Genomic DNA, 23,381 nt, shown 5'->3' on the forward strand with positions numbered 1-23,381 from the left:
CCAAATTCAAACAAGCTTAGGCATAAAAGGAATTGTATTGCCCCCGGAATCCAAGGCAAGCTTCAACAACTAAACAGCAGGTGAGCAAGGATGCAGCGTCAGAAACAACTGGAACCAAGGGCTCGGGCCCCCTCAGGTCTCTGCTTCTCTCGCCTCTCCTCTCTCTGAGTCGCTTTATTCTCTCTCACTACAGACAGGTCTCTTCCACACATATTTTTTTTCACACATGGCTGCCAATAGTTTTATATTTTACACATCCTACCACCAGCAAGAGACTATTCTGAGCCTCTCCTGGATCTCCTATTAAAAAATAAATAAATGAACAGGGAAGGAAATCATCGTCCCATTGGTCAGTCAGGTGCTGATGCCTGGACCAATCAGCAGTTACCGGGGGAGTGAGTTCATAGAAGGACCCAAGAGCCCTGAGGAAGCTGAGTGAACAGCAGCTTGGGAAGGAGTCCCCAAAAGAGTCCCATGAAGGGCCATGCTGGGGAAGAAGGGCTGAGGAAGAGAGTTGGGGTTACCTCCGAGGAAACCAGAATTGGTGTACAGGGAGGTCTCAAATGACCTCAGATTCTAGTCAGATAGGCTCTAAAGTTGGAAAGACCACAGATAGGGCCTCTCCCTTTCTCATCTCCCTCCATCTTTCATTCACCCCATGTAAAATACATTTTAATTGAATATAATCTGCCTGGATTTCCCCAAATCCTAGTATGTAGAAAAATGAATCTGAGGGGTGTCTGGGTGGCTTAATCAGTTAGGCCATCCAACTCTTGATTTCAGCTCAGGTCATGATCTTAGGGTCTTGAGATAGAGCCCTGTGTTGGACTCTGTGCTCAGTGGGGAGTGTGCTTGAGATTCTCTTTCTCCCTCTCTCCCTGTCCTTTCCCCTACTCATGTGCTCATGCTCTCTCTCTCTCTCTCTCTCAAATAAATAAATATTTTAAAAGAAAGAAAAATGAACCCAATATTATGTTTTTGAGCAAAGGAATTATTTTGAGGATCTATGCTCTAATGGAGGTGAATATCTGGCACTTTATTATCCACCACCAGCCTCATCACCTCCCTTGTCCACTTGGCTCTGGCCACACTGGCTTCCCTGGAACACCTTCAACATTCTCTTACGTGAGACCTCTGCATCTCTACTCTCTCTTTCTAGAATTCTCTCTGCTCAGACCCACATAGCCAACTGCCTCACCTCCACCAAGTCTTTGCTCAGATATCACCCTGTCATAGAGGGCTACCCTGAGGACTCATCCCACTCCTCACCCCTCTATCTCCTCTGCTTGTCCTTTCTCCATGACATGTCACCTTTAAATATACCATGTGATCTGTCACCTTTAAATATACCATGTGATCTACTTACTTATTCTTTTCTTGTCTATCCCCTACCACTAAAACATATGCTCCAAGAGGTAAGGGATCTTAGACTGTCTGGCTCACTGATGTACACCAGGGCAGTAAACATCTGTTAATGTATTTGTTGAGAGAAGGGGGGAAATACTGTAACTGTGCACACCGACAGGGCCAGGGCAAGAGAGAAACTAGTATTACCAAGTGGCTGCTATGTGCCATGAATATTCTATCCCATGAGTCCTTTCAGTCATTCTCCTAACAAAATGTTATAATCCCCACTGAAAGGTAAAGAAACTGGGGCTCAGAGGGGTTGAGTAAGCTTCCCAAGAACACACATCTCTCATTTAAGTAGCTGAACCAAGCTAAAAACCCACGTATGAACCCAAAAGCAATTCTCCTTTCACTACCTGCCTTTAATGTTCAAAATGTGATTGTAAAAGCACTGCCATGAAAATAGCTCAGGAAAGAAAAAAATGGTCCAGGTGACATCTCTGAAGAGAGAATGGCATATAATGATAGGTCTGTTAAACTTTTCCTTTTCCATTTTTCCCTCTTTTTTTTCTCAATAGCAGAATCCTTATATTGAACAAAAGCTTTAGCACAGTCCCAGTATATAAAACAGATAATGGTAGAGCTGTTCTGGTTCACATGGAGATGAGGACCTCAGTGTGATTGCCCCATGCTCACCATGGTCGACCCTGAGGAACCCCAGGGCTCCAAGGAGCCTAGTTTAAAAATCCCTGGATGGATGCCTGATTTTACTGGGATAAAAACGGTGTCCATTGGTTTTATGAGTCTGTACATCCCAGAGACCAACTCCAAATCTCTCTCTCCCTTTCTCCCGGGACAGTGAAAGGAGTTCATGATGTGTCTTCTGAGCTCCGGAGCCTTGGGGGAGTTAGCAGTCTAGACTTCTGGTTGAACATGGTGGATTGATCAGAGCTATTTCTTGAGGCTCCCTCCACACACCCCATCTAAAGAGCCATCATGGTTTGTTTGGGGTTTTTTTAAGTATAAACACACAATGACTGAGAGTATGGGAAGGAAGGCAACAGTCAACGTCAGCAAGTTTTTGGAAGATGGAAGATAGATGGTAATTGACTTGGCCTGTGGCAGACAAAGCCAAGGGATAAGGGTCTGCACTGAAAAGCCAGCTAAAGCCGTCGTGTTCTCACCACTGAACCCTCAGAAAGAGTCAGGAAGCAGAGGCATCGGACACTGCTGGAGACAGGGATAAGAGGTAGGACTAAAACTAGGAGGATTAGTTAGAAGTCTGTAAAAGGAGCTGTGAAATCTCCCCAATGTCCTCCCCGTGGCCCAGAGCAGCCAGACAGGTACTTCTCCACACCCCAGCACCAGAGAAGATGAAACAGACCGGTGCTGGGCATGAGGAAACTAGGCAGAGCTGAGGCATGGCTGAGGCACCCCACAGAAACCAGGGAGACGAGGGACGCCTGGGTGGCTCAGCGGTTGAGCATCTGCCTTTGGCTCAGGACTTGATCCGGGGTCCTGGGATCGAGTCCCGCGTCGAGCTCCCTGCATGGAGCCTGCTTCTCCCTCTGCCTATGTCTCTGCCTTTCTCTGTGTGTCTCTAATGAATAAGTAAATACAATCTTGAAAGAAACAAACAAACAAACAAACCAGGGAGATGAGAAGTTTTGCTTACTGAGTAGAGACCCCAGCCACGCTAATCTACCCCATGACCTCCAAACAGAAGTCTGGGGGAGTCCCTTTCTAGAGAGAATGACAAGCTCATGAGAAAAGGTCCACAGAAATCCACAGTCAGGAGTCCCCAGACATAATGACCTGGTTAGATCCCCCCAGAGTGAAGTCCTTTAGTGAGTACCCCCACACCCAGGAATGATTGTGCAGCTTTACAAGTACCTCTTAATTGTGAGTGGACAACCAGAATGCCAAGTTTTTGAGGGAAGCCACTGACAGGAAAGGAACCAACACCAGTCAAACAAAAAAGAAACTTTGTGACGGACACTGAGGAGGGCACTTGATGGGATGAGCACTGGGTGTTATACTATATGATGGCAAATCAAACTTCAATTTAAAAAAATAATTTTAAAAAATGTAAAAATAAAAATAAAACAAAAAGAAACTTTGAGGAAATAGAGATCATGATTAACATCACAAGCTCTAGAGCCAGACCAGAGCCTAAGTTCAAATCCCAGCTACACAGCTTGTCGGCTCTGTGACTCTGGGCAAGTTACCTAACCTCTCTGAGGCTCTCAGTTCCATCACATCTAAAATAAGACTACTATTATTATCTACTCTGAAAAGTTGTTAGGAAGACTGAAATGAGTTAATATTTATGAAGGACTTAGAAAATGCCTGAATAATACTGAGTACTATTTAAGTGTTTGATAAATACAAAATAAATGCAGGGAGCAGAAGGAAACATCAAACCACTTTGGAAAAATTCTCAAGAGATGAGAGATGATACTGCATCCATAAACACAAGCTATTAAAAGAGGATGCTATTAAAAAGTAACATGCAAAGGGAAAGTTGTGTTTTTTTAACTCCTGGAACTTAAAATATGACCACATTTAAAAAAAAAAAAAACCATAGAAGGGCTGGAATTAAGGAAATCTCCTGAAAAGTAAAACAAAAAGGCAAACAGATGGAAAATGGGAGATAAAAAAGTATGAAAATGAGAAAGTAAATCCAGGAAGTCCAACATGCTCCTACCAAGAGTTCTGGAATAACAAACCAGAGAGAATGGAGGATGTTGGCAGAAAAGATATGAAAAATACCCAGCGAGGGCAGCCCAGGTGGCTCAGCGGTTTAGTGCCGCCTTCGGCCCAGGGCATGATCCTGGAGACCCGGGATCGAGTCCCACATCAGGCTCCCTGCATGGAGCCTGCTTCTCCCTCTGCCTGTGTCTCTGCCTCTCTCTCTCTCTCTCTTATAAATAAATAAATAAAATCTTAAAAAAAAAAAAAAAGTACCCAGCAGAAGCATGTGATCATTCTTTGCTAAAGAATTCATCAAGCCCTGTCCCAGTAAGTGGCAAAATAACCAGACCAAGATGCATCCTTGAGAAATTCAGGCTAACAGAGATAAAGAGAAAGCCTCAACAGTTTTTGGAGAGAAAAAACAAATGACATTCGTAAGACCTAGAATCAGAATGACCTGGGACTTATCAGCAGATACTATCAATTGAAACCAGAAGACATTGGGCAGAGAGGAGGGATGGGAAATCTTTCTTTCCTACAAACTCTTTATCCAGCAAGCTACAAATGAAATGTGAGGGTGGGATTTGGTTTCAAACATATTCAAACAGGGGTGTCTGGGTGGCTCCATTGGTTGTCCGTCTCTTGATTTTCGCTCAGATCCTGAGCCTCACATCAGGCTCCACACTCAGCGGGGAGTGTGCTTGAGATTTTCTTTTCCTCTCCTTCTGCCCCTTTCCTGCTCGTCGCACTTTCTCTCTCTCTCAAATAAATAAATAAATCTTTAAAATATATATATATTTCAAATATATATCTCATATATATTTCATATATATATCAAATGTATCACTATATTATATATAATATCTATCAATAATATAATTAATATATAAATTACATTTGTATGTTAGTATATAATTCATGTATACATTATATACTAACATATAAACTATATTTTTTTGGTGAGAACATTCAAGGTCTATTCTCTTTGCAGATTTCAATTATACTATACAGTGTTATCACCTATAGTCACCTGTTTTATATTACATCCTCTGACCTTACTCATCTTGAAAGTTTCTGCCTATCTCCCCCCCCGCCACCACCCCCTGACAACCACTTCTCTCCTCTGTTTCTATGATTTAGCCCTTTTATTTTTATTTTTTTGCCATTTCTGTGATACTTAGCCAAAAACAAACAAAAAAACCATAAACAAAGAAAAAAATGGGAAAAACAAAAGAGTTTCACAAGAAAAAGATCAAAATCGTTATAAACTACAAGGCTAGGGTGTAGGCAGTATTTACCTAATTCCTTAAAAGCTGGTGACTGGGGTAAATAAAATATCGTGGAAATCTACAGGAAGATGGAAGGAAAAGAAATGCAGCAGCAGAACACCTCATGGAAGAAGTCTACATCCTCATCTTCCACGGGAGGAATTGGGTAGCTAATACCGAAAATGTTTTAAAACCAAGAAATATCTTTCGAGCAATTGATGTCCATGGAAATATGAAAGTAAATAGAAGAAACAGCCCACACAGTTGAAAGTAGTTGTCCCTGAAAACGGGCTCAGGGCTTGGGGAGAGGTGGAGCTCAACACTGCTGTTTTTCATTAAAAGCCTTGCGGTATCATTTGGCTTCTTAAATTATGTACGTATATCACTTTGATAAAAATTAAAATTAAATTTAAAATAACCCGAACTTCTCTGCATAGCTGGAAGGCCTGAGCAGCTATCAGGGGTAGCACAATTTCTATCTTCCATCACAAGTGGGACAGAGCAAGAGTGGATCACAGATGGTTGCTATGGTTTCTCCGACATCTCTGCCCCCAGAAATCACTTTTGTCATGGTGCCTGGAGCTGAGGACCTTCCCGGAAGGAAAAGTGCGGGCTCCAGCCTGAATCCCAACAGTCCGGAACCCAGGGACGTGCAGCAGCCAACTGGGATTCTGGGCTCACTCTCAGAGTGGGCCTTTGAGCTGGATGCGGTGGAGGAAAGGGTCTCCACGGGCACCAAGGAATCAGGAGAAATGATGCCACAAGTCAGGAGTACCTCTGGAGGCAAGCGTGCATTAAGCGGCCAGAAGCCTGCCTTCTATCATTCTGACTTCTATCATAACTGCCTCGTACACATGCTAAGAACTGTGCAGGAAATAGACGTGCTCCAGTTAGAAGTCCCAACCAGGCAGGCGGTGGTCTGAGGGCCATATCCAGATGCAAACAGACCCACTCCAGAGCTCACGCCCTCCCATTCAGTAAATTGCCAAGACAACCCACCATGTGTCAGACCCTTGGGGATACAAATGAAGAATGCAATCCAAGTTTTAAAGAAGTGCACAATCTAAGGACTACCTTGAGGGTTCCTTTTATGTGCTAGATGGAAATGCATTGATCCAACAACGCTCATGTAAAGCGCCCGCGGAGTGCCAAACTTCTGCAATCTGGGGCACATGTAGACAATGAAATGTCCTCTAGTGCTCTCACTGCAAAAGAGAAAAAGGAGCAAGGTGATGGGTTCCAAAAGGGAGGAAGAGGACATGTCAGGGGAGGCTTCAAAGAGGAGGTGACCTTTGGTCCTCATCCCCGGGCCTGTCTGCCAGGCACCCAAGCAGAGTATAGGAGGAGTTCAAGAGGGTGTGAATCATGAGGAGGTGAGAGGGAGGGAGGGGAATCGAGAGCAAGGGCCAAGGACAGCCCAGGGTGTCCTGGGGAAGGTGGCTCTAAGGCTGAGACCCAGAGCTGGACAGGGTGGGGGAAGAGGCCAGATCACCAGGGGCCTGGTGTGTTCTGCTAACACAGCAATGTCCTCCTGTGAGTCCTGCTACCCTAGGGTGGTCCTCCAACTACCACCAGCAGCAGCAGCAGCAACAGGGTCCCCTCAGAGCTTATCAGAAATGCAGAATCTAGAGCCCAACTTAAATCTGCATCGCAACAGGACCACTGGCTGATTGACATTCCAGTATGAGAAGCTCTGATCTAGATCCCTGTTTCCGCCCTTTGGAAGTATGAGGATGCCTTTTTAACATCCAGATATTTCTCAGATGTCACCCCCACATGAACACTATCATGCTTTTTATATCCACGGATTGAGGAAATATTCAATAACAGAAGGTAATGCTTTGAATGACTTTGACTTCTATAATTATATCGCAATCTATATACGTGATCTGTTCGGCAATCTGGTTGTACCTAACTTCCTTTGCCAGAGTGTGTAAACAGAATTTTTATAAGTAGAATCTCAATCATCCACCAACTTCTCCTACAATTCCGGATACATGGCACTTCCTGATGGCTTTTCAAGGGTGGTGTCTCCGCATGTTGGTTGCCCACCCAGATTCATCAGCCTTCTTACCAAGTAATTTATAATCTCTGAGCCTGAATGCACTAGGGAAACTCATTATTTAAAGAATCCTTGGAATAAATCTTTTTGTAATGAGGCTAGACCAAACTCCACACTGGTGCCTTCACTAATGTATGTTTTGTAAACATTCTATTTAACAGGAATGTGTCAAGTGAAGCCACTCTTCTCTGTTGCATAACTAAGACCCAACATTAACCCTCTCCTTCCCCAACATGGGCACGTCACTCTACAGTGTATAAGGTGCTTCCCCAGCATTCTATCTTCTCATCCTCATACATTCTTTCGGTGCAGCAGTTCTAATCTGAGCAGTTCTAATCATTTGACAGACTAACCCATTTAATAGATATGGTAAGTTAGCAAGTCTCTGAGATGCTGAGTGGCTTTCCCATGACCTCATGGCTAAGAAGTATTGGAACTAGCACTTGAATCCATATCATCTGATCTGGTCCTTGGTTCTTTCCACCAAGAGCTAGTGTTTCTTAATAATGAAAACAGAAAAAGAGAAGAGAAAAAAAAGGTTGCTTTGGGCAACACTTGGTTTAACAGAGGGTAACATTTTTGCCAAATCGTGTCTTAGGGGCTTTGAGGCTGTGCAGGAAGGGGCTGAGGTTTGCAGCCCTCAGCACACTGTCGTAGCCACTTGATAATGAGCTATTGGTGAGAACCCCACTACCTCATGCTGCTGCCCTAAACAGACGTAATTGCAGCCCCTCCGGCTTAGGAACGTAGTGTTGATTTTTCTTCCTCCAGAGTTGGTCTAGCCCCAAAATATCACCTATGAGCAATGGAGTGTGAGCGTACCTGTCTCCATGCTGAGTTTGGATTTCCTCACCTAGGCCTGTGGCTCAACTGGGCCTGTCAGGGGAGGGGTGGGCAAGGAGCACAAGATACACATGGCCCAATTTTAGCCAGGCAGCAATTTGAGGATTCTTTACGTTGTCTTTGGAAAAAGTCAGCCTCCTCTGACTTCTGAATGCTGAACAGCCATGTTTGAGTTTTTTTTTTTTTAATCAGTTTTCAGGAAATTAAAATGAGATGTGGTGGGTTTAGGAGATTTGTGCATGATCCCCAGCTCATAGAATTGCAGAGCTAAAAGTAACCTGAGGGACCAGCCCCCGCCTTTAATTTAAATAAGAGGAAACTAAGGCTCAAAGAAGGTCACACAGCTAGTAAGTGATGGGCTGGCCTGGCAGTCAGACCAGGGCTCCATGATTTCAGAGCCCACACTTTTCTAGGGACCATCCCCTGCTTTTGTTTCCAGGGCCCCACCTTGGTCTCCTTGGATTCCTCTGTGAATGCCAGGAGAGCAGGAGGAACCAAGATGGCACCTCTAGTGGACCACCCAAACAGTGCTTGCCAGACCCTTTCCACCAGGGCTCTCAAGGGTTAGGGCTTGGACTTCAGTCTCCATCATTGTCACTATACCACACAGTGAGCTTTCCCCGGGACTCTGAGATAAAAGAACACAGGCTGCTGAACCCTATATAAATTAGACTATTCTCTCCCTCCATCCCTGTAGAGCTTGAACCCTTATTGGCTAGTCACTAGGGACCATTGCTTCCTCTAGTCAACTGACAAAGGGCAGAGGAGGGTGAGGAGTCAAGATACCTGGCTCCTGGGCTCTTCCAGGCCACCACTTGCCATGTGGCCATTGTCCATTCTCTTCCATGTGGATCTCTATTTTCTCACCTGAAAGATGAAAAGTTAGTTGGATTAAAGCAGTGTCAAGGACTCTCCTGGTTCCAAAATACCATGCAGCCATGATTCATAGACCCTGGGCCTGTCCTTTCCTTTCTTTGGACTTTGCTTTCTTCATCTGTAAAATAGATAGTGTAAAAAAATCATAATTTTATATATATATATATTTCTGTTTCTTCTGAAATATATATATTTCTATTTCTTCTGTTTATATAAACAGGGAGGTTGACACCTGTCTCAGGACGGCTGGGAGGATCTGGCACCCAAAGTCTGTGAAAGCCCCAAAGCTTACCACACTCCTGCCAGTATTGTCGTTTGCCATGTCCTGTAGGGGATTCAGAGCTGAGCAGCTCAGAGTCCTGGCCTGCAGCCTCTCAAAGGGGAACTACCCAATGGAAAATGTGGCTGGTGACACCAGGAAGGCACACTGTCTTGAACACAGCCAGGTGTTAGAGGACAAAGAGCAGAGCCTTGGGGACTGGCAGCCAGTTTGATGCTGGATTTGCTTGGTGTGGCTACAGCAAGCTTACCACTCTGAGCCTTTGTTTTCTTATCTATAAAACACTTGTTTTCTCGTCTGTAGTAAGCCTGCCTCTTGGGGCGACTGTAAGGAGAAATAAAGTGATCATCTGGCTTCGGACACATCCTTGTTGCTCTTAGAATAGGCCAAGTGCATATCTGTCTCAGGGCTTCTGCACCTGCTGTTCCCTCCACCTGAAATGCTTGCCCTGGGTTGTCCGATGACCTACCTGCTCACGTTGAAAAGCCTTGCCTTGCCTTCCATCTGGAAGAGTCACGACCACCCACCCTGCCCGTCCTATATCACTGTCCTCATATTTGGCCCAACACTACATGTGTTCCCTGGTTATTGTCTGCCCCACCCCAAATGGGAGCTCCAGGAGGACACAGGCCCTGCTTGGTTTACTGCTGGACCCCTGGTCCTCGGCCTGTGGCACATGCCCATGGTAGGCATTTGGTACGTTTCTGTCTAGTGAATGAGGGGATGAATGTGGAATGGTGGCCAGCACCCAGGGCCCTCGGGAGGGCCAGGTCTTTCTTTGTTTCTGGGAAATCCTCAGCAGCACTTTAGGAAATGCTTCAGGGAAGTAGGAAGAGATCAGAGCAATTTCAGAGATAGTTTCTCTCCCATCCTCCTATCTCTGTCTCTTTCTCTGTATCTGTCTCTCTCTGTCACACACACACATACACACACACACACACACACACACACACACATGCCTGGCTGAAACATAGACCTGGACACTCCACGCTTCTCTCCCTGGTCATGGGGAGCAGTGAGGCCCAAAGGCTGAGTCTAGCCTCCACTGTGATGTCATGGGCAGCAGAAACCAGGCAGATAGCAGCCACACAAAATGGTAACACCAGCTGGGTCTCTTCAGAGGGGTGTCACAGGTGGTCTTCGCTGTCCTGGCCCAGCTTAAGTCCCTACATAGGCACCCAGCAATCTCTTAATCACCATCTGCCATCTTGGGACTGTGGTAGAGGGTCCAGAGCTGGCTCAGCAGGCTTCATGTGGACCCAGCTTGGCCAAAAACTCACTGATGAGACCCAGACCAATGTGTTACCCTCTTGGCATCTCTGTGTCTCAGCTGTGAATTGAGAAGGTGGGACTCTGTGAGTCTCAGAGATCAGCTGTGCTGTGTGTTCTTTTCAGCAAGTGTGTATGACACCCACTATGTGCCAAGCATTATGCACATATGCATAAATAAAACATCGACTCTGTCCCCAAGCATCTCCCAGTCTTAGTGGAGAGAGAGAGTTACGTGAAAAAGGTGAGTACCAGATATTGGAGCATCCAATGGAGGAAGGCTTCCAGGAGGTAGTGACAGTAAAGCTGAGTAGGAGTCAATCGGATGGAAGGGGAGGAGAAGAATCATCCTAAATTCAGGGAGTTGCATGAGGATGGAGGAGTGGGAGAGAGCCCCTGATCCAGCCAGGTTTTGTAGAAAGCCAGAAACACTGAATAATGGTGATGATGATAGCACTATAAATTAGTGAGCTTTTCTTAATCACCAGACTCTGTGCTAAGGGCTTTCTATGCAATGTCAAAAGTCTTATGAAGACAGATTCATTATTATGTCCAAACTCATTCTGCAAATTTTGCAGCAAAATGAGCCTCCCAAGGGATGCCCGGATGGCTCAGCGGTTGAGCGTCTGCTTTTGGCTCAGGGCATGATTCTGGAGTCCCGGGATCAAGTCCCACATCGGGACTCCCTGCATGGAGTCTTCTTCTCTTCTCTCTGCCTATGTCTCTGCCTCTGTGTGTGTGTGTGTGTCTTTCATGAATAAATAAATAAAATCTTTTTTAAAAAAATGAGGCTCCCAAGAGATTAAATAACCTTCCAAAGATCACAGAGCTGGACTTGACCTTACCCTACCTGACCCCAGAGCCCCAAGCATTTAACCAGCTGTCCTAGGCTCTGTCTGGTTCTGACCCACCAGGTAGCAGGGCTTGTGTTCCCACCTCTCTTCGAATGCCCAGCTCACTCCCTGCGGAAAAGGGATTCTCTGTGTGCAAGCTCTGCTCATCGTGGCCCCACCCAATGTCCCCAGAATGTCCATACGCCATGAGGAGCTGTTGGCTGTCCTGTGGGAGTTAGGGAGAGGGTCCTGAGCCCCTCTGCACAGAAGCCTCTCCAGGCGGAGCACCTCTCTGAGCATCCCTCTGCTAGCAAAGCCTCCAGAAATGAAGATGCACTGGGGCCAGGGCCACTGAGGAAGGTTAGCATGGAAACAAGAAGACTCTGGTGGTCACAGTATGTATCTTCAGATCCTTGAAGGGGTGTCAAGTGGAAGCAGGATTGGAGCTGGGGGCAGGAGAGAGATCTGTAAACAGACAAGTTTTCAGCTCAATATAAGGATGAACTTTGAAAACCATGGACTGCCCTGTAGGCAGTGAGGTCTCCTGCCAAGCGTGCTCGGACACAATGGTGGATCTTCAAAGCGGGGTGCTGAGCAGGTGCCTCTGGCTGTCTCTCAGACCTTAGGTAGTAGATACCCCCTGGTGGCTGTGCCCATGAGGACCCAAGCAAGCAATCAACAGCACCCACAGACTGGGTAATACAAGGAAAAACGAATGAAGGACTATTTACAAAGGTGTGTGCAAGGCTTAGGGAAGGCAATACAGGTGGTGCGGTGTCCTGGGCCTGGTGGCAGGACAGCCACTTCTGTTCCTAGGAAAAGGGAGAAAGAGCTGCTATCAGAACCAGAGAGAGAGCAAGACAGAGAGCTCCCCCTAGCCTCCCAGCCCAGAGCTGTGGCTTTCCAAGGTGCTATGCAGCTAACCAGCAGCGAGCCAGCAAACAGAGCTACGAGATGAGACGGGATATCCCAGACTGACCCTCTCTCCTCCAGACCCATCACCGGCTGAACCCAACCGGAAGCCAGAAGGCGAGGGAGCCCATCAGGACAGTCTAAACAGCAGGACAGAGAGCAGAGTGCAGAGGACTGGCCAGGGGAGGCTACCCCGCACTGAGAACGCCCCCACGTGGCTCGCCCCCCTCCTGCCCTCTCCGCTCCAGCTAGCTATCCTAGCCACTGACTGTCTTGTGTCAACATATCCCTGCCTTAGCCCAGAAAATTCCCCCGGCTTTGCAGAAAAATCTTCCCTTCCTACTTCTCTCGTGTTTATTTCCTCGGCATGTTTCCTGTAATTTGCAAAGATTAAAGAGTTAAGCTTCTTTCATTGCGATGTACTTTCCGGGCCCCATTATGCATTCTGCCCATGGCTCCTCCGCGGCTCCCCAGCGCCCTCTCCTCCCGCAGAGGCTCCAAATCCTTTCTGCGCCCACAGAAGTGCTGCACAGGTAGGCCTCACCTTGAGCCGCTAAGGCTGCGCTCCTGAGAAGTGCTGCGGTCTTCCAGCTCCTGCAGGCCGAACACACTTCCCGCCTCTCTCCTGATCCGACATGATCTTTCATGTTTGGTCCCAATTAACAAGGGCTCCTAACCCTGCGTGTGTAGTAACTTTCCCTTTCTCTGTGCTCTCTCCTGCACTCTCTCTCTCAGGGGCTTTGAATCCTGATGTTCACGATGTGTAAACAAATCCTTCACTGCACTGGGGCCTGCACTCCGAAGCAGCTCAGTGTCGAATCATCTGGTGGTGAGGGGAATATGAGGCTCAAGAATTCTGTCCACGTCAAGCTGGGTTATTGTCGGGGCTGGCTCCTTAGATGTGTAACCCGGGCAGTCACACACACACACACAGTCACGCAGGTCCCCGCGCTCACAAGGGCTACACTCTTGGTTTAAGGCTCTGCTGTGTCTGTCTTGACATTCATAATAATTCTTTAATAAGGGGTCCCACATTTCTGTTTTGCACTGGGACCCAAAAATTGTATAAGTGGTCCTGGCGGTTATTGTTACTGTTCTGGCTGCTGCTGCTGCTGCTGTTGGTTTTATGCACAACCCACCTGCATCTCTGTGGAAGAGACCCCGCCCCCTGCCCTGAGTCCTGCAATGTGGACAGGCAGCATGTGGTGCTGGCATTTCCCTGTGCCAAACCAGACCCTGGGCAAACTCGAAGCTGCTAGAGGGCAGGGAATGAGCTGGAAGTCAGGGGACCTGGCTTCTAGCCCCTGCTCTGCCCTTGACTTGCTGTGTGACCCTGAGCAAGTCACATCCCCTCTCTGGACCAGTTTGCTACTTGTCCAAATGTGTTTGGCCTCAGATAACCTATAGCTGAACCTCTGGAAATGCAGATGCCTGGGCTCCACCCCAGAGTGACCAGATCTAGGGATGGGTCCCCAGAATCGTCACGCAGAGCTCCCTACATGATTCTGATTTGCATTCCAGTTTGAGAACCTCTGAGGTACGTGCTCTGAGCCTTTGGCTCTAGCAGTTTGTGTTTGATAACTTCAGCTCTTAAATTGAGTCTTCATAGTTGCATACTGACAGCATCCACATCCAGAATATGTAAGAGACTACGAGTGGGTATGGGGCAGAGACTGTAAGGGGGCTGTTTACTAATCAGACTAGAAAATAATCCACAGAGGGAAGCCAAGGGCAGTTCCACGAAGGGAGAGAAACAAACCATCTGGAGATGTGAGAATAAGTGGTGCTATGGGAAAAGCAGGGCACAGAGGGTCTGGGACTATAACCGTAGGCTGGCTGAGAATATGCACAGCCCTGCTCCCCAGAGCCTCACCCAAATTACCCAAGGTCTCCAGGCCAGACACCACCAGGGGCACCTGCTTAGGAAAGTAGGGGGTGGCATCCTTGCCATTCTCAATACTCTGAGACATCTGGGGTCTGCGTATACCTAACATTCTCCAGCTGCACTGCCCACTGAGGTTGTCACTAGCCACATGTGGATATTTAAATTTAAGTTAATTAATTAAATTTAAATTCAATTAAAAATAAATAAGGCAAGCAAAAAAGGTAAGTATGTGAGGTGACAGATTAATTAATTTGATAGGGAAATCCTTTCATAGCATATACAGACATCAGATCATCACATTATATACTTTATCTCATAATTTGTCAATTATACCTCAGTAAAGCTGAGGTGAGGGGATTCATTAGTTAATTAAAATTTCAGTTCCTTGGTTGCATTTGTCTCACGTCATGTGGTTAGTGGCTACTGTGTTGGAAAGCACAGATTCTAGAAGATTCCATCATGGCTGAAAATTCTCTAAAGAGAGTGGAAACCTTATCCACCACTCTTCTACGCCCATCCTTTGCTGGGTATTTGTAATGTTATGAGATTATTTTAAAATGTTCTCTGCCCCAGCCCCTGCTGCTTCTCGAATAGACTCTTCCAAATCCCAACCCAGTCCTATTGGCCTGGGGCAGCTCTCCCCATGCAGGCATGCCTGGCCTGTCTGCTTTGTCCATTACTCAAAGCATTTCTGACAGAAAGGCTTCACTTTTCATTTCTCCCTGTAAGCCACGGGCCTCCTCCTTTGAGCCTGTCTTACTGGTTCGAAGGTTTCCTAAGCTCAGTTATACAGCGGGCATGCAGCTTCGGAGAGCTCCAGAAAATAAGTTTTGGCATCAGTCCCATCCCACCCCACCCCCCACAGCTCACTGAACATGCCTTCTGATCATCCAAGCACAAGCATCCTGTGATCCCAGCATCATCAAGGAGCCTTCGCTCCTTCCCCATCCGAGCCCATTCTCTGGCTCCTGAGCTCTCCTCCACCCCTGCCTTGGACAGGCTCACCCCTCCCCTTCCCGCCCATCCTCTGTCTCCCGCAGTCCCCTTCCCTGAGGCACCTGTGGGGCACCCCGCCAGGCCATGGGCACTGGGAGGAATTAGGGGCATCTCTTCTCTGAGGCATTCATCGTGCATGGGGAGAGATGGGCCCAAGACCATGGGCATCCCGGAACATGCAGTCTGCATGGACCATCCGGGTAAACAGAAGAACACTTAAGCGCTGGAGGGAAGGGCGTGTGTTTGTGGATTGCCTGGGATCCTCCTCTGTTCTGAGAACACAGGACCGAAGGATTCCTGGCTGAGAGTCTCTTCTGCCTAAACACCATGTCAGCCACCGGGCTCCAAACCTGGGCTCTAGAACTATCCTAGAGCCTATCCTTCCTTAATCCTTGTGTGCCTACTAAGCCCTTCCGTCCACATACCCCTACCTTGGAGTTCTCACCCAGCTCCCACCCCCTTCCCCTGCCTCTGTCACTGGCCTCCAGGTTGTCCGTGGGTTTTCCCATTCCCATGCCTGCCCCCAGCCCTTCCTTCCCCACAGCGTTCATCCCCAAACGATGGTCCCAGGGCTAACAACTCCCTCCTTCCCTGACCTCAGCCTCCATTTCTCCCCCACACCATCTTCCCCCCTTCCTGTATTTACCCAACCTCTCCCCGTTCCCTTCTTTGAGAACACCCCTCAATTTGGACTCTAGGTTGGGCTTACCCATGAATAACTGAGGGAGGTTTGAGTCACAAATTTCCCATTTACTCAGCAGGCGTTCCCTGAGTGCCTGCTCTCTGCCTGGCCCTGCACAGGACCTTTGAGATCTAGGGAGACAGCCCCAAACCTGGCCTCAGGATACTCCAGCCTGGTGGAAGAGACTGCCAGATAAAGGATTGGTGCATGGTGTGGGAATACAACAGAGCAAGAGAAGTGTTTGCTGTGGGTCTGGCTAGAGGCTGAATATTCAGTGCTGAGTAGGGAGATTGGTCAGGTGGACTAGGTCGAAAGGCATTCCAGGCAGAAGGAAATGCACGTGCATCCGTGCGGGGCTGAGACCAGTAACAGCCAATCTGGGCAGCCCTGGAGGGTCAGACACCTGGTGCCACGAAGCAGGAGGCTGCCCAGAGCAAGGCTGGAATGGGGGGAGGTTAAGGGGCTGGGCCCCTTATCAGCATAGGAGAGAGTTGTGCAGGTTTGCATGTTGCAAAGCTCACTCTGCAGGCTGTTTGGAAAGAATAAGACAGAGGAGGCCCAGTAAAGGCTCACACATCCCAGAGATTCATTCTCCCCCAATTGTGAGTGTTTCGGATGAGTCAGGCCCTGCCATCCCATCACCTTCCACCACTTTTGCCATCTCCCACTGCCAGGGGCCATTTCTCTCACCAAATGAAAGAGCAGAAGCTTCTCTTCTGGTTGCCCATCCTGTGCGGCTCCAAGGGGCAGGCATCTCAGCATCCAAGCAAGTCCTGTATTTTTATTTTGACTGCTGTGTCTTCGGGTGTTCCCCCTCCTGATCCCCTTGCCTTCCGCTCATGGCCCAGGAGAGAAGCTATTCTAGTGAATAGAATAAAGGTGCCTGACTCACTTCATAATCCCATTTTATAGTTTTGGAGACCAAAGCAAAGGGTTGGCCTAACTGGCCTGAATTAGCTTCTGACAGCTACCATAACAGAGTCCACAAACTTAGTGGTTTCAAACAACACAAATTTATTCTGTTATAGTTCTGGAAGCCAGAAGTCCAAAACTGGTCTCACTTGGCTTAAATCTAGCTGTTGGCAGGGCTGCATTCCTCGAGGGAGCTTCGGGGCAGGGGGTGGGGGTGGACATCCATTCTCCTGCCTTGCCCAGTGTCTAGAAGCTGCCTGCACCCCTTGGCCTGTGGCTCTTCCTCCAAGTCCAAAGCCAGCAACAAAACTTTCTTGCATTCTCTCTCTGACTCTGACCTTCCCACCTCCCTCCCACAAGGACCCTTGTGATGACATTGGGCTGCCTGGGTAATCCAGGATAACCTCCCCATCTCCAGGTCCCTAACTGCAGATAATCCCATCTGCAGTGTCCATTCCACCATGCAGGGTGACATCTTTACAGTTCCCAGGGATGAGGATGTGGACATCTTGGCAGGCCATTATGTTGCCCACCACGTGGCCTTTCTAGCATCCCTTTCTAGCATCCCTAGAGTCCGGAAGTTGCTGACCCATGGCTCTGTCTTTGTCCTTTCAGAGGAAACGACGTTTGAAGCAGGAGTGAAAGTTCAGATCCACAGTCAATCTGAGCCACCTTTCATCCAAGAACTGGGCTTTGGGGTGGCTCCAGGGTTCCAGACTTTCGTGGCCACCCAGGAGCAGAGGGTAAGTTCCTGGGCTCCCTGGACCAGTGGTCCTGGGCCTACACCAGCCACCTGCAGAGGCACAGGGGAGGGGAAATGGAACTCCCACTCCTTCAAGGCTCTGAGTCCACTCAGGAGGCTCAAGCAAGGCTGGGTTCAGGACAGTGGCTCACCCGGAAATTGGATCGAGGTGTCAGCTAACTTCTGTAACCCAGTTCTCCTGTACCACCTGTTGGTTCCTAAACTTGGATGTGAGAGAAATTCAGCTCACTTCTTTTTTCATTGAATTCAGTGACGACTTTTTCCAGAACCTTCTGGGGGGGTGGGGGGATGCAAGAAATCTTTTGAGGGGGGAGGGGGAAACACTGGAAGCTAAGGAAACCTGCTGGCCAGGGTCTGATGTGTTTCATCATTTGTGTTGATACAACTCAGAGTGGCCTACCAAAAGGGAAAGGGACGATGGGGGACATCGCTCTTGTAACAGTGTAAGTGGGGGGAAGCTTCTTGCATGGGTTCCTGCCTGCTCCCTCTGACTTCGCACTGTGGGGCTGACCATTCAGTGGGCCAGGCCTGCTGCATCAACTCTGCATGTAGGAGAGTGAGGACAGGCATAGCCTCACGTCTGATGTGGGTTTCACATCTCAGAAGGGAGAAGTGCACAGATTCTCAGTGGGGAAGAGCTCTCAGAGCAGTACTGCAGACAGACACAGGGACGCTCTCTTTCTCTTACCTCCTGGTTTGCCTGGAATGAACACTGGAAAGACTGAGTCCTAAATCAGAGCATCCAAGACAACCTGCCCTGCGAGGTCCAGGAGTGGTGGGAGCACAAGGTCTAGGGGGTGGGAAAGGAGGAATCAGAAAGAACAGTAAAGGCGGAGCACCTGGGTGGCTCAGTGATTGAACATCTGCCTTCAGCTCAGGGCGTGATTCTGGGGTCCTGGGATCGAGTCCCACTTCGGGATCCCCTCAGGAAGCCTGTTTCTCTCTCTGCCTCTGTCTCTGCCCCTCTGTGTGTATCTCTCATGAATAAATAAATAAAATCTTAAAAAAAAAAAAAACAGTGAAGGAGGGGTCAGAAAGAGAGGCACACATAACTTACAAGCTCAGCTTGTTTTTAAAATGCGGTTCAAATGTCATCTCTCATCTAGTACTGACCACAGCTCTTTAGCCACTTTATAGATTGACTTTCTGTATTAGAAACTGGTTTTAAATCTCTGAGTGAACTATGCTTCTGAATCTCTGAGAAGGCATTGATGGTGGGGGCCTCCCAAACTGTTCCCTTATTTAATGCCTGCGTACTTGCTAAGGGCCAGGATCAGCCGCCTGTGCAGTACATAGTAGGTGGAACATTGACTTTGAGGCAGGGGCAGAGGAGGCTGGGAGGCTGCCTGGCCTCCACAGGTCCCAGAGCCTGAGGCAGGTGGGGAAAGCAGAAATAAGTACGCAAGGCCGTGCCAGGTGGGAACCAGGTGGCACAACCAGAAAACCTCATCCCTAAGGACAGAAGAAGGAGGGTATGAAGCAGACGGTAGGGAACCAAGTTCAGGGCTGAGGATTTGAGTCAGGAAGAGTGAGAACACAGATGAACAAGTCAAGGTACGCAGATGGACAGGCAGCCCTGCGGAGCCCAGAACCCAAGCTATTAACCTCTTGGGCTTTTGAGTACTGCCAACTGGAGGCAATGCCAGACACTCATGGAAGTGACAAGGACAGATTTTCATCAAAAATATACCGTTCCTGGGCAGCCCAGGTGGCTCAGTGGTTTAGCGCCACCTTCAGCCCAGGGCGTGATCCTGGAGACCCGGGATCGAGTCTCACATCAGGCTCCCTGCATGGAGCCTGCTTCTCCCTCTGTCTGTGTCTCTGCCTCTGTGTGTGTGTGTGTGTGTCTGTCATGAATAGATAATAAAATCTTTAAATATAGATATATATATTTATGTAAGATATATAAATAAATCTTTAAATATATATATATAAATATATATATATACCATCCCAATAGGGACAGGTGTTCAGCATGAATGGGACTCAACCTCTGTTGGTACAGAGGTGGCTGGGCTCTTTTTTTTTAAGATTTTCTTTATTTATTCATGTAAGACACACACAGAGAGGCAGAGACACAGGCAGAGGGAGAAGCAGGCTCTCTGTGGGGAGCCTGGTGCAGGACTTGATCCCAGGACCCCAGGATCACGACCTGAGCAAAGGCAGACATTCAAACATTGAGCCAGCCAGGTGCCCTCTGGCTGGGCATCTTAATGGAAGTGTGAGGGAAAGGGAGGGAACAGAAGGGCCTGGAGCAGAGTCAAGGAAATGAAACATGGCAGAAGTAGAGACTGGGCCATGAGAAACCCTCCTGGGTTTACTACTGGCACTTGTCAGACTTAGGCTCCTCTCTGCCCACAAAAACAAGGAGACAGATCCCCAATCTCAGAGGTCAGCTGGAGCAAATAGTAAATTCTTTTGGCCGACTTGAGTATTCTCAAGCAGGGACTTACCCTCCATGGGTGACATTAAAGAAATTTCTGGACCGAGTGGGAAGCTGGAGCTCAGGACTTTGAAGTACCCTTGAGTCTCTTTCTCTTCCCAAAAAGAAACCAAGGGACTCCCCATGGTGAGCAGAATGCAGGGACAGCCCATACCCAGCTTCAGAAAACAAATTTGTTGTTTGCTTTGAAGTGCGTTCTCAGAAAATCAGCCTTATTCATAGCAGCATTGCTAGGATTATTATAACTAATAATAAGATATTTGGTTAAACATTTTACAAATCTTCAAAGCATTTCTGCATCATCTCATTTCATCATTTCATTCATATTAATAGAGAAATACAAAAACACATCCTGGAGCTAAATCTAATAATAAATTATGTTTACATGTATATAAAAGAGCACATTCATAGGAAATAAGACTCGAAGGAAATAAGCCAAAATACCCACAGTGGGGGGATTATGAATGATTTATTTTCTTTCCTGGGTTTTCCACATGTTTTATAATGTGGCTCTTTGTTTTATGTATTCATTCAGCAAATATTTGTTGAACCCCAACTATGAACAAGGTGGTGGAGATACAGTGGTGAACAAAAGAGACCCAGTATCTGTCCTGAAGAACCTACAATGTAGTGGTTTCTTTCACAAACAAAAAACGATAATTAAATAATGTGAAGCCAAGCATAACTTGGGGGTTGATCCCATTTGTATGTTCTCATTCTCCCATTAATATCCAGCTGATTTGGTTCTCAAACAGTGCATTTCAGTGATTCTAAGAAGTACAGGTGACTTTTGAATAATGTGGGGGTTAGGAGCACCAATCCTTGGGGAGTGAAAAAATCTGTATATGAGCTTTGACCTCCCAGAAACTTAATTAGAAATAGCCCACTGTTGACCAGAAGCCTTGCCGATAACAGTCAATAAACATATATTTTGTATGTTATATGTATTATATACCATATTCTTACAATAAAGTAAGCTAGAGCAAAGAAAATGTTAAAATCATAGGGAAGAGAAAATATATTTACCCTATTGTACCATATTTATCAAAAAAAATCCACATGTAAGCGCACAAACCTGTATTGTTCAAGAGTCAACCACATTTTTTTTTTCACATTTTGACATTTCGAAATCAGGATTTGTTTCTCAATCAATCTCATCTGAGAGTTAAAATTAGCACTGCTATTTCTTTCTTAGTGGCATATAAAATCATGGTGCATCTTAGACTCTGAAGCAGTTACATTGTTCCCCTTCCAGGATTCAGCTGCTTCAGCTCAAAGCTCAAGGGAATCTTGCAAGAAGGTGGGGGGGGGGGACAACACTGGGGGGCAGGAGGCCCTTTCCTGCAAAGTAGGTGTGAATCACACTAGGGAAATGGACTCCTGAGGGAGAACGCTAAAAGGAACTGATGATTTAAAGTACCCCTACCATGAATCCCTCTGTGAATGGGGGAGTCTTTTTGTATGATAAAAATCACTCTACCCATGCCAAATTATATACATACCTCCTTCAATGTTTTCATTTTTTATTCCAAAAGAGCACACTATTGCGCTGTAGCCCAGACTGAAGATTACTGTTTTAAATTCAGTATTTGCCCTAAACCCGCTGAAGCTAAGGTATGCCTCTGCCTTCCTGGACAACCTGAGAAATGCTGCTCTGATGAACTCAGCTACTGTAGGAGCCCTGCATGAGCCCAGGACCACCCCCACCAGAGACAAGCAGTGGGATGACACTGGAGTGGAAACAGAACCCTGGAAGGATGGAATAATACCAGTCACTTCTAACTGAGCACATGCTACCCACCAGGCATTAAGCAACAGAGACACTTGACGTGCATTATTATTTCGTTTAACCCCCCACAGCAACCCCCAAAAGGAAATAATATTTCCACGTTCCACATGACAGAACTGCACAGTTAAGTAACTTGTTTAAAGTGCATGGTAGGGGAAGAGTAGGGCTCAGCTTTGAGCCCAGATCTCTCTGTGCAGAGAAAATCAGACTGGGAGCTAGAGGCCTGGGGTCTAGTCCTAACTGTGTGGTGAGACCTCAGATCATTTGCATCCCTCCCGGCACCACAGGTTTCCAATGAACGGGATGGAGGGGCTGGGTTAGATGACCTCAAAGGGCCTCAAGCATTAACAGCCCTGACTGTGTCACTCAAGCACACAGATGACACCTGGAGGTTTGGCCAACAACAGTTTTGCACTCACTCCCTGCTCTGCCAGCTGCTGACTCCCTCCTTCATGCCAGCTGCCGTGGGGTGCTACTAAGGTAAATTGTGACAAGAATGTGTGAGACAAACCCCCCCTCCCCAGGTCTGGGAGGCAGAACCTGGATTCCTGCCAGTGAGAAGCAGGAGCTGGGTAAATAACACTCCTAAAACTCTAGAAGAGAGGTTCTGAGCATGCTCCTTGGTAGTGCTCCTTCCTCAGCTCACACACAGAGTGCTCACATTGCTACTCTTCCTAAAACTCTTAAATTCCCCCATTTCCCCTAATTTGCGAAGACTCAACCCTTAAGAATGACTTCCCCACTTCCCTGTTCCATCTGGCCCCTGCCCTTCTGCCAGCTTCATCATTCCCTATGGTTGACCATCATGCACCGGACATCAGCCAAACACTCCATGTTCTTTGATGCCTGCTTTGCACATTTGCACCCACTGTTCCCTCTGCTCAGAATCCCTTCCTTGTCTTATCTACTTGGCAAAGGCCTATTCACACTTCCAAATGCTGCTCAAAGATCATATAGTCTTTAAAGACTTTCTACACCCCATCCTCCCTACCCTCAAGAAGCAGCTAGTTGCTCCATTCAACACTCCGTACATTCATTTATTCCTTCAACAAATACTCACTGAGCACCTCTTGTGCTGGGAAAATGAAGATTAGCAAGACCTGCACCCAACCTTGGAGCACTCACAGAATGAAATGGGTTTGTTGGCAATTTTGCCACTATCCTAAGAGATATAAAAGTCTCCTTGTAGGATTTACTTCCCCTTGAGCATCACTGCTCTTTACGTCTGCCTTTTAAGCACTGATTTCTTTAGCTTCCATCAGCCTTTGTCTCCCAGTAGCTTGGGAGCTCCCCAAGAGCAAGAACTATGTCTTTCAGATTCCATTCCATCCATGCCTTGCATATATACAAGCTCAGTAAGTGTGCATTGTTCAAAGAATGAATGAACTCTGATGCCCAAATCTGCACCCTCTGTTCAAATAGCACTCAAATGCTGTACTCTAATGCTCTCCCTGCCTCCCCTCTTCTAATCCTGCTAAACTCCCATGCAAGTGTTCTCTGAGGGACCTCCTTCTCCCTGAGGCTAAG

The 23,381-nt window shown here is 47.3% G+C and overlaps 1 protein-coding gene across 1 annotated transcript in view; it reads left to right on the forward strand.

Moving 5' to 3' along the window:
• Positions 1-23,381, forward strand: part of ASIC2 (acid sensing ion channel subunit 2) — a 264,698-nt gene that overhangs the window by 178,095 nt on the left and 63,222 nt on the right. Inside the window, 1 exon segment of the mRNA XM_025440723.3 lies at positions 17,475-17,602. Coding sequence (XP_025296508.1) covers positions 17,475-17,602 — 128 coding nt within the window.

Source organism: Canis lupus, chromosome 9 (assembly GCF_003254725.2).
Source record: "Canis lupus dingo isolate Sandy chromosome 9, ASM325472v2, whole genome shotgun sequence".
NCBI lineage: Eukaryota > Metazoa > Chordata > Mammalia > Carnivora > Canidae > Canis > Canis lupus.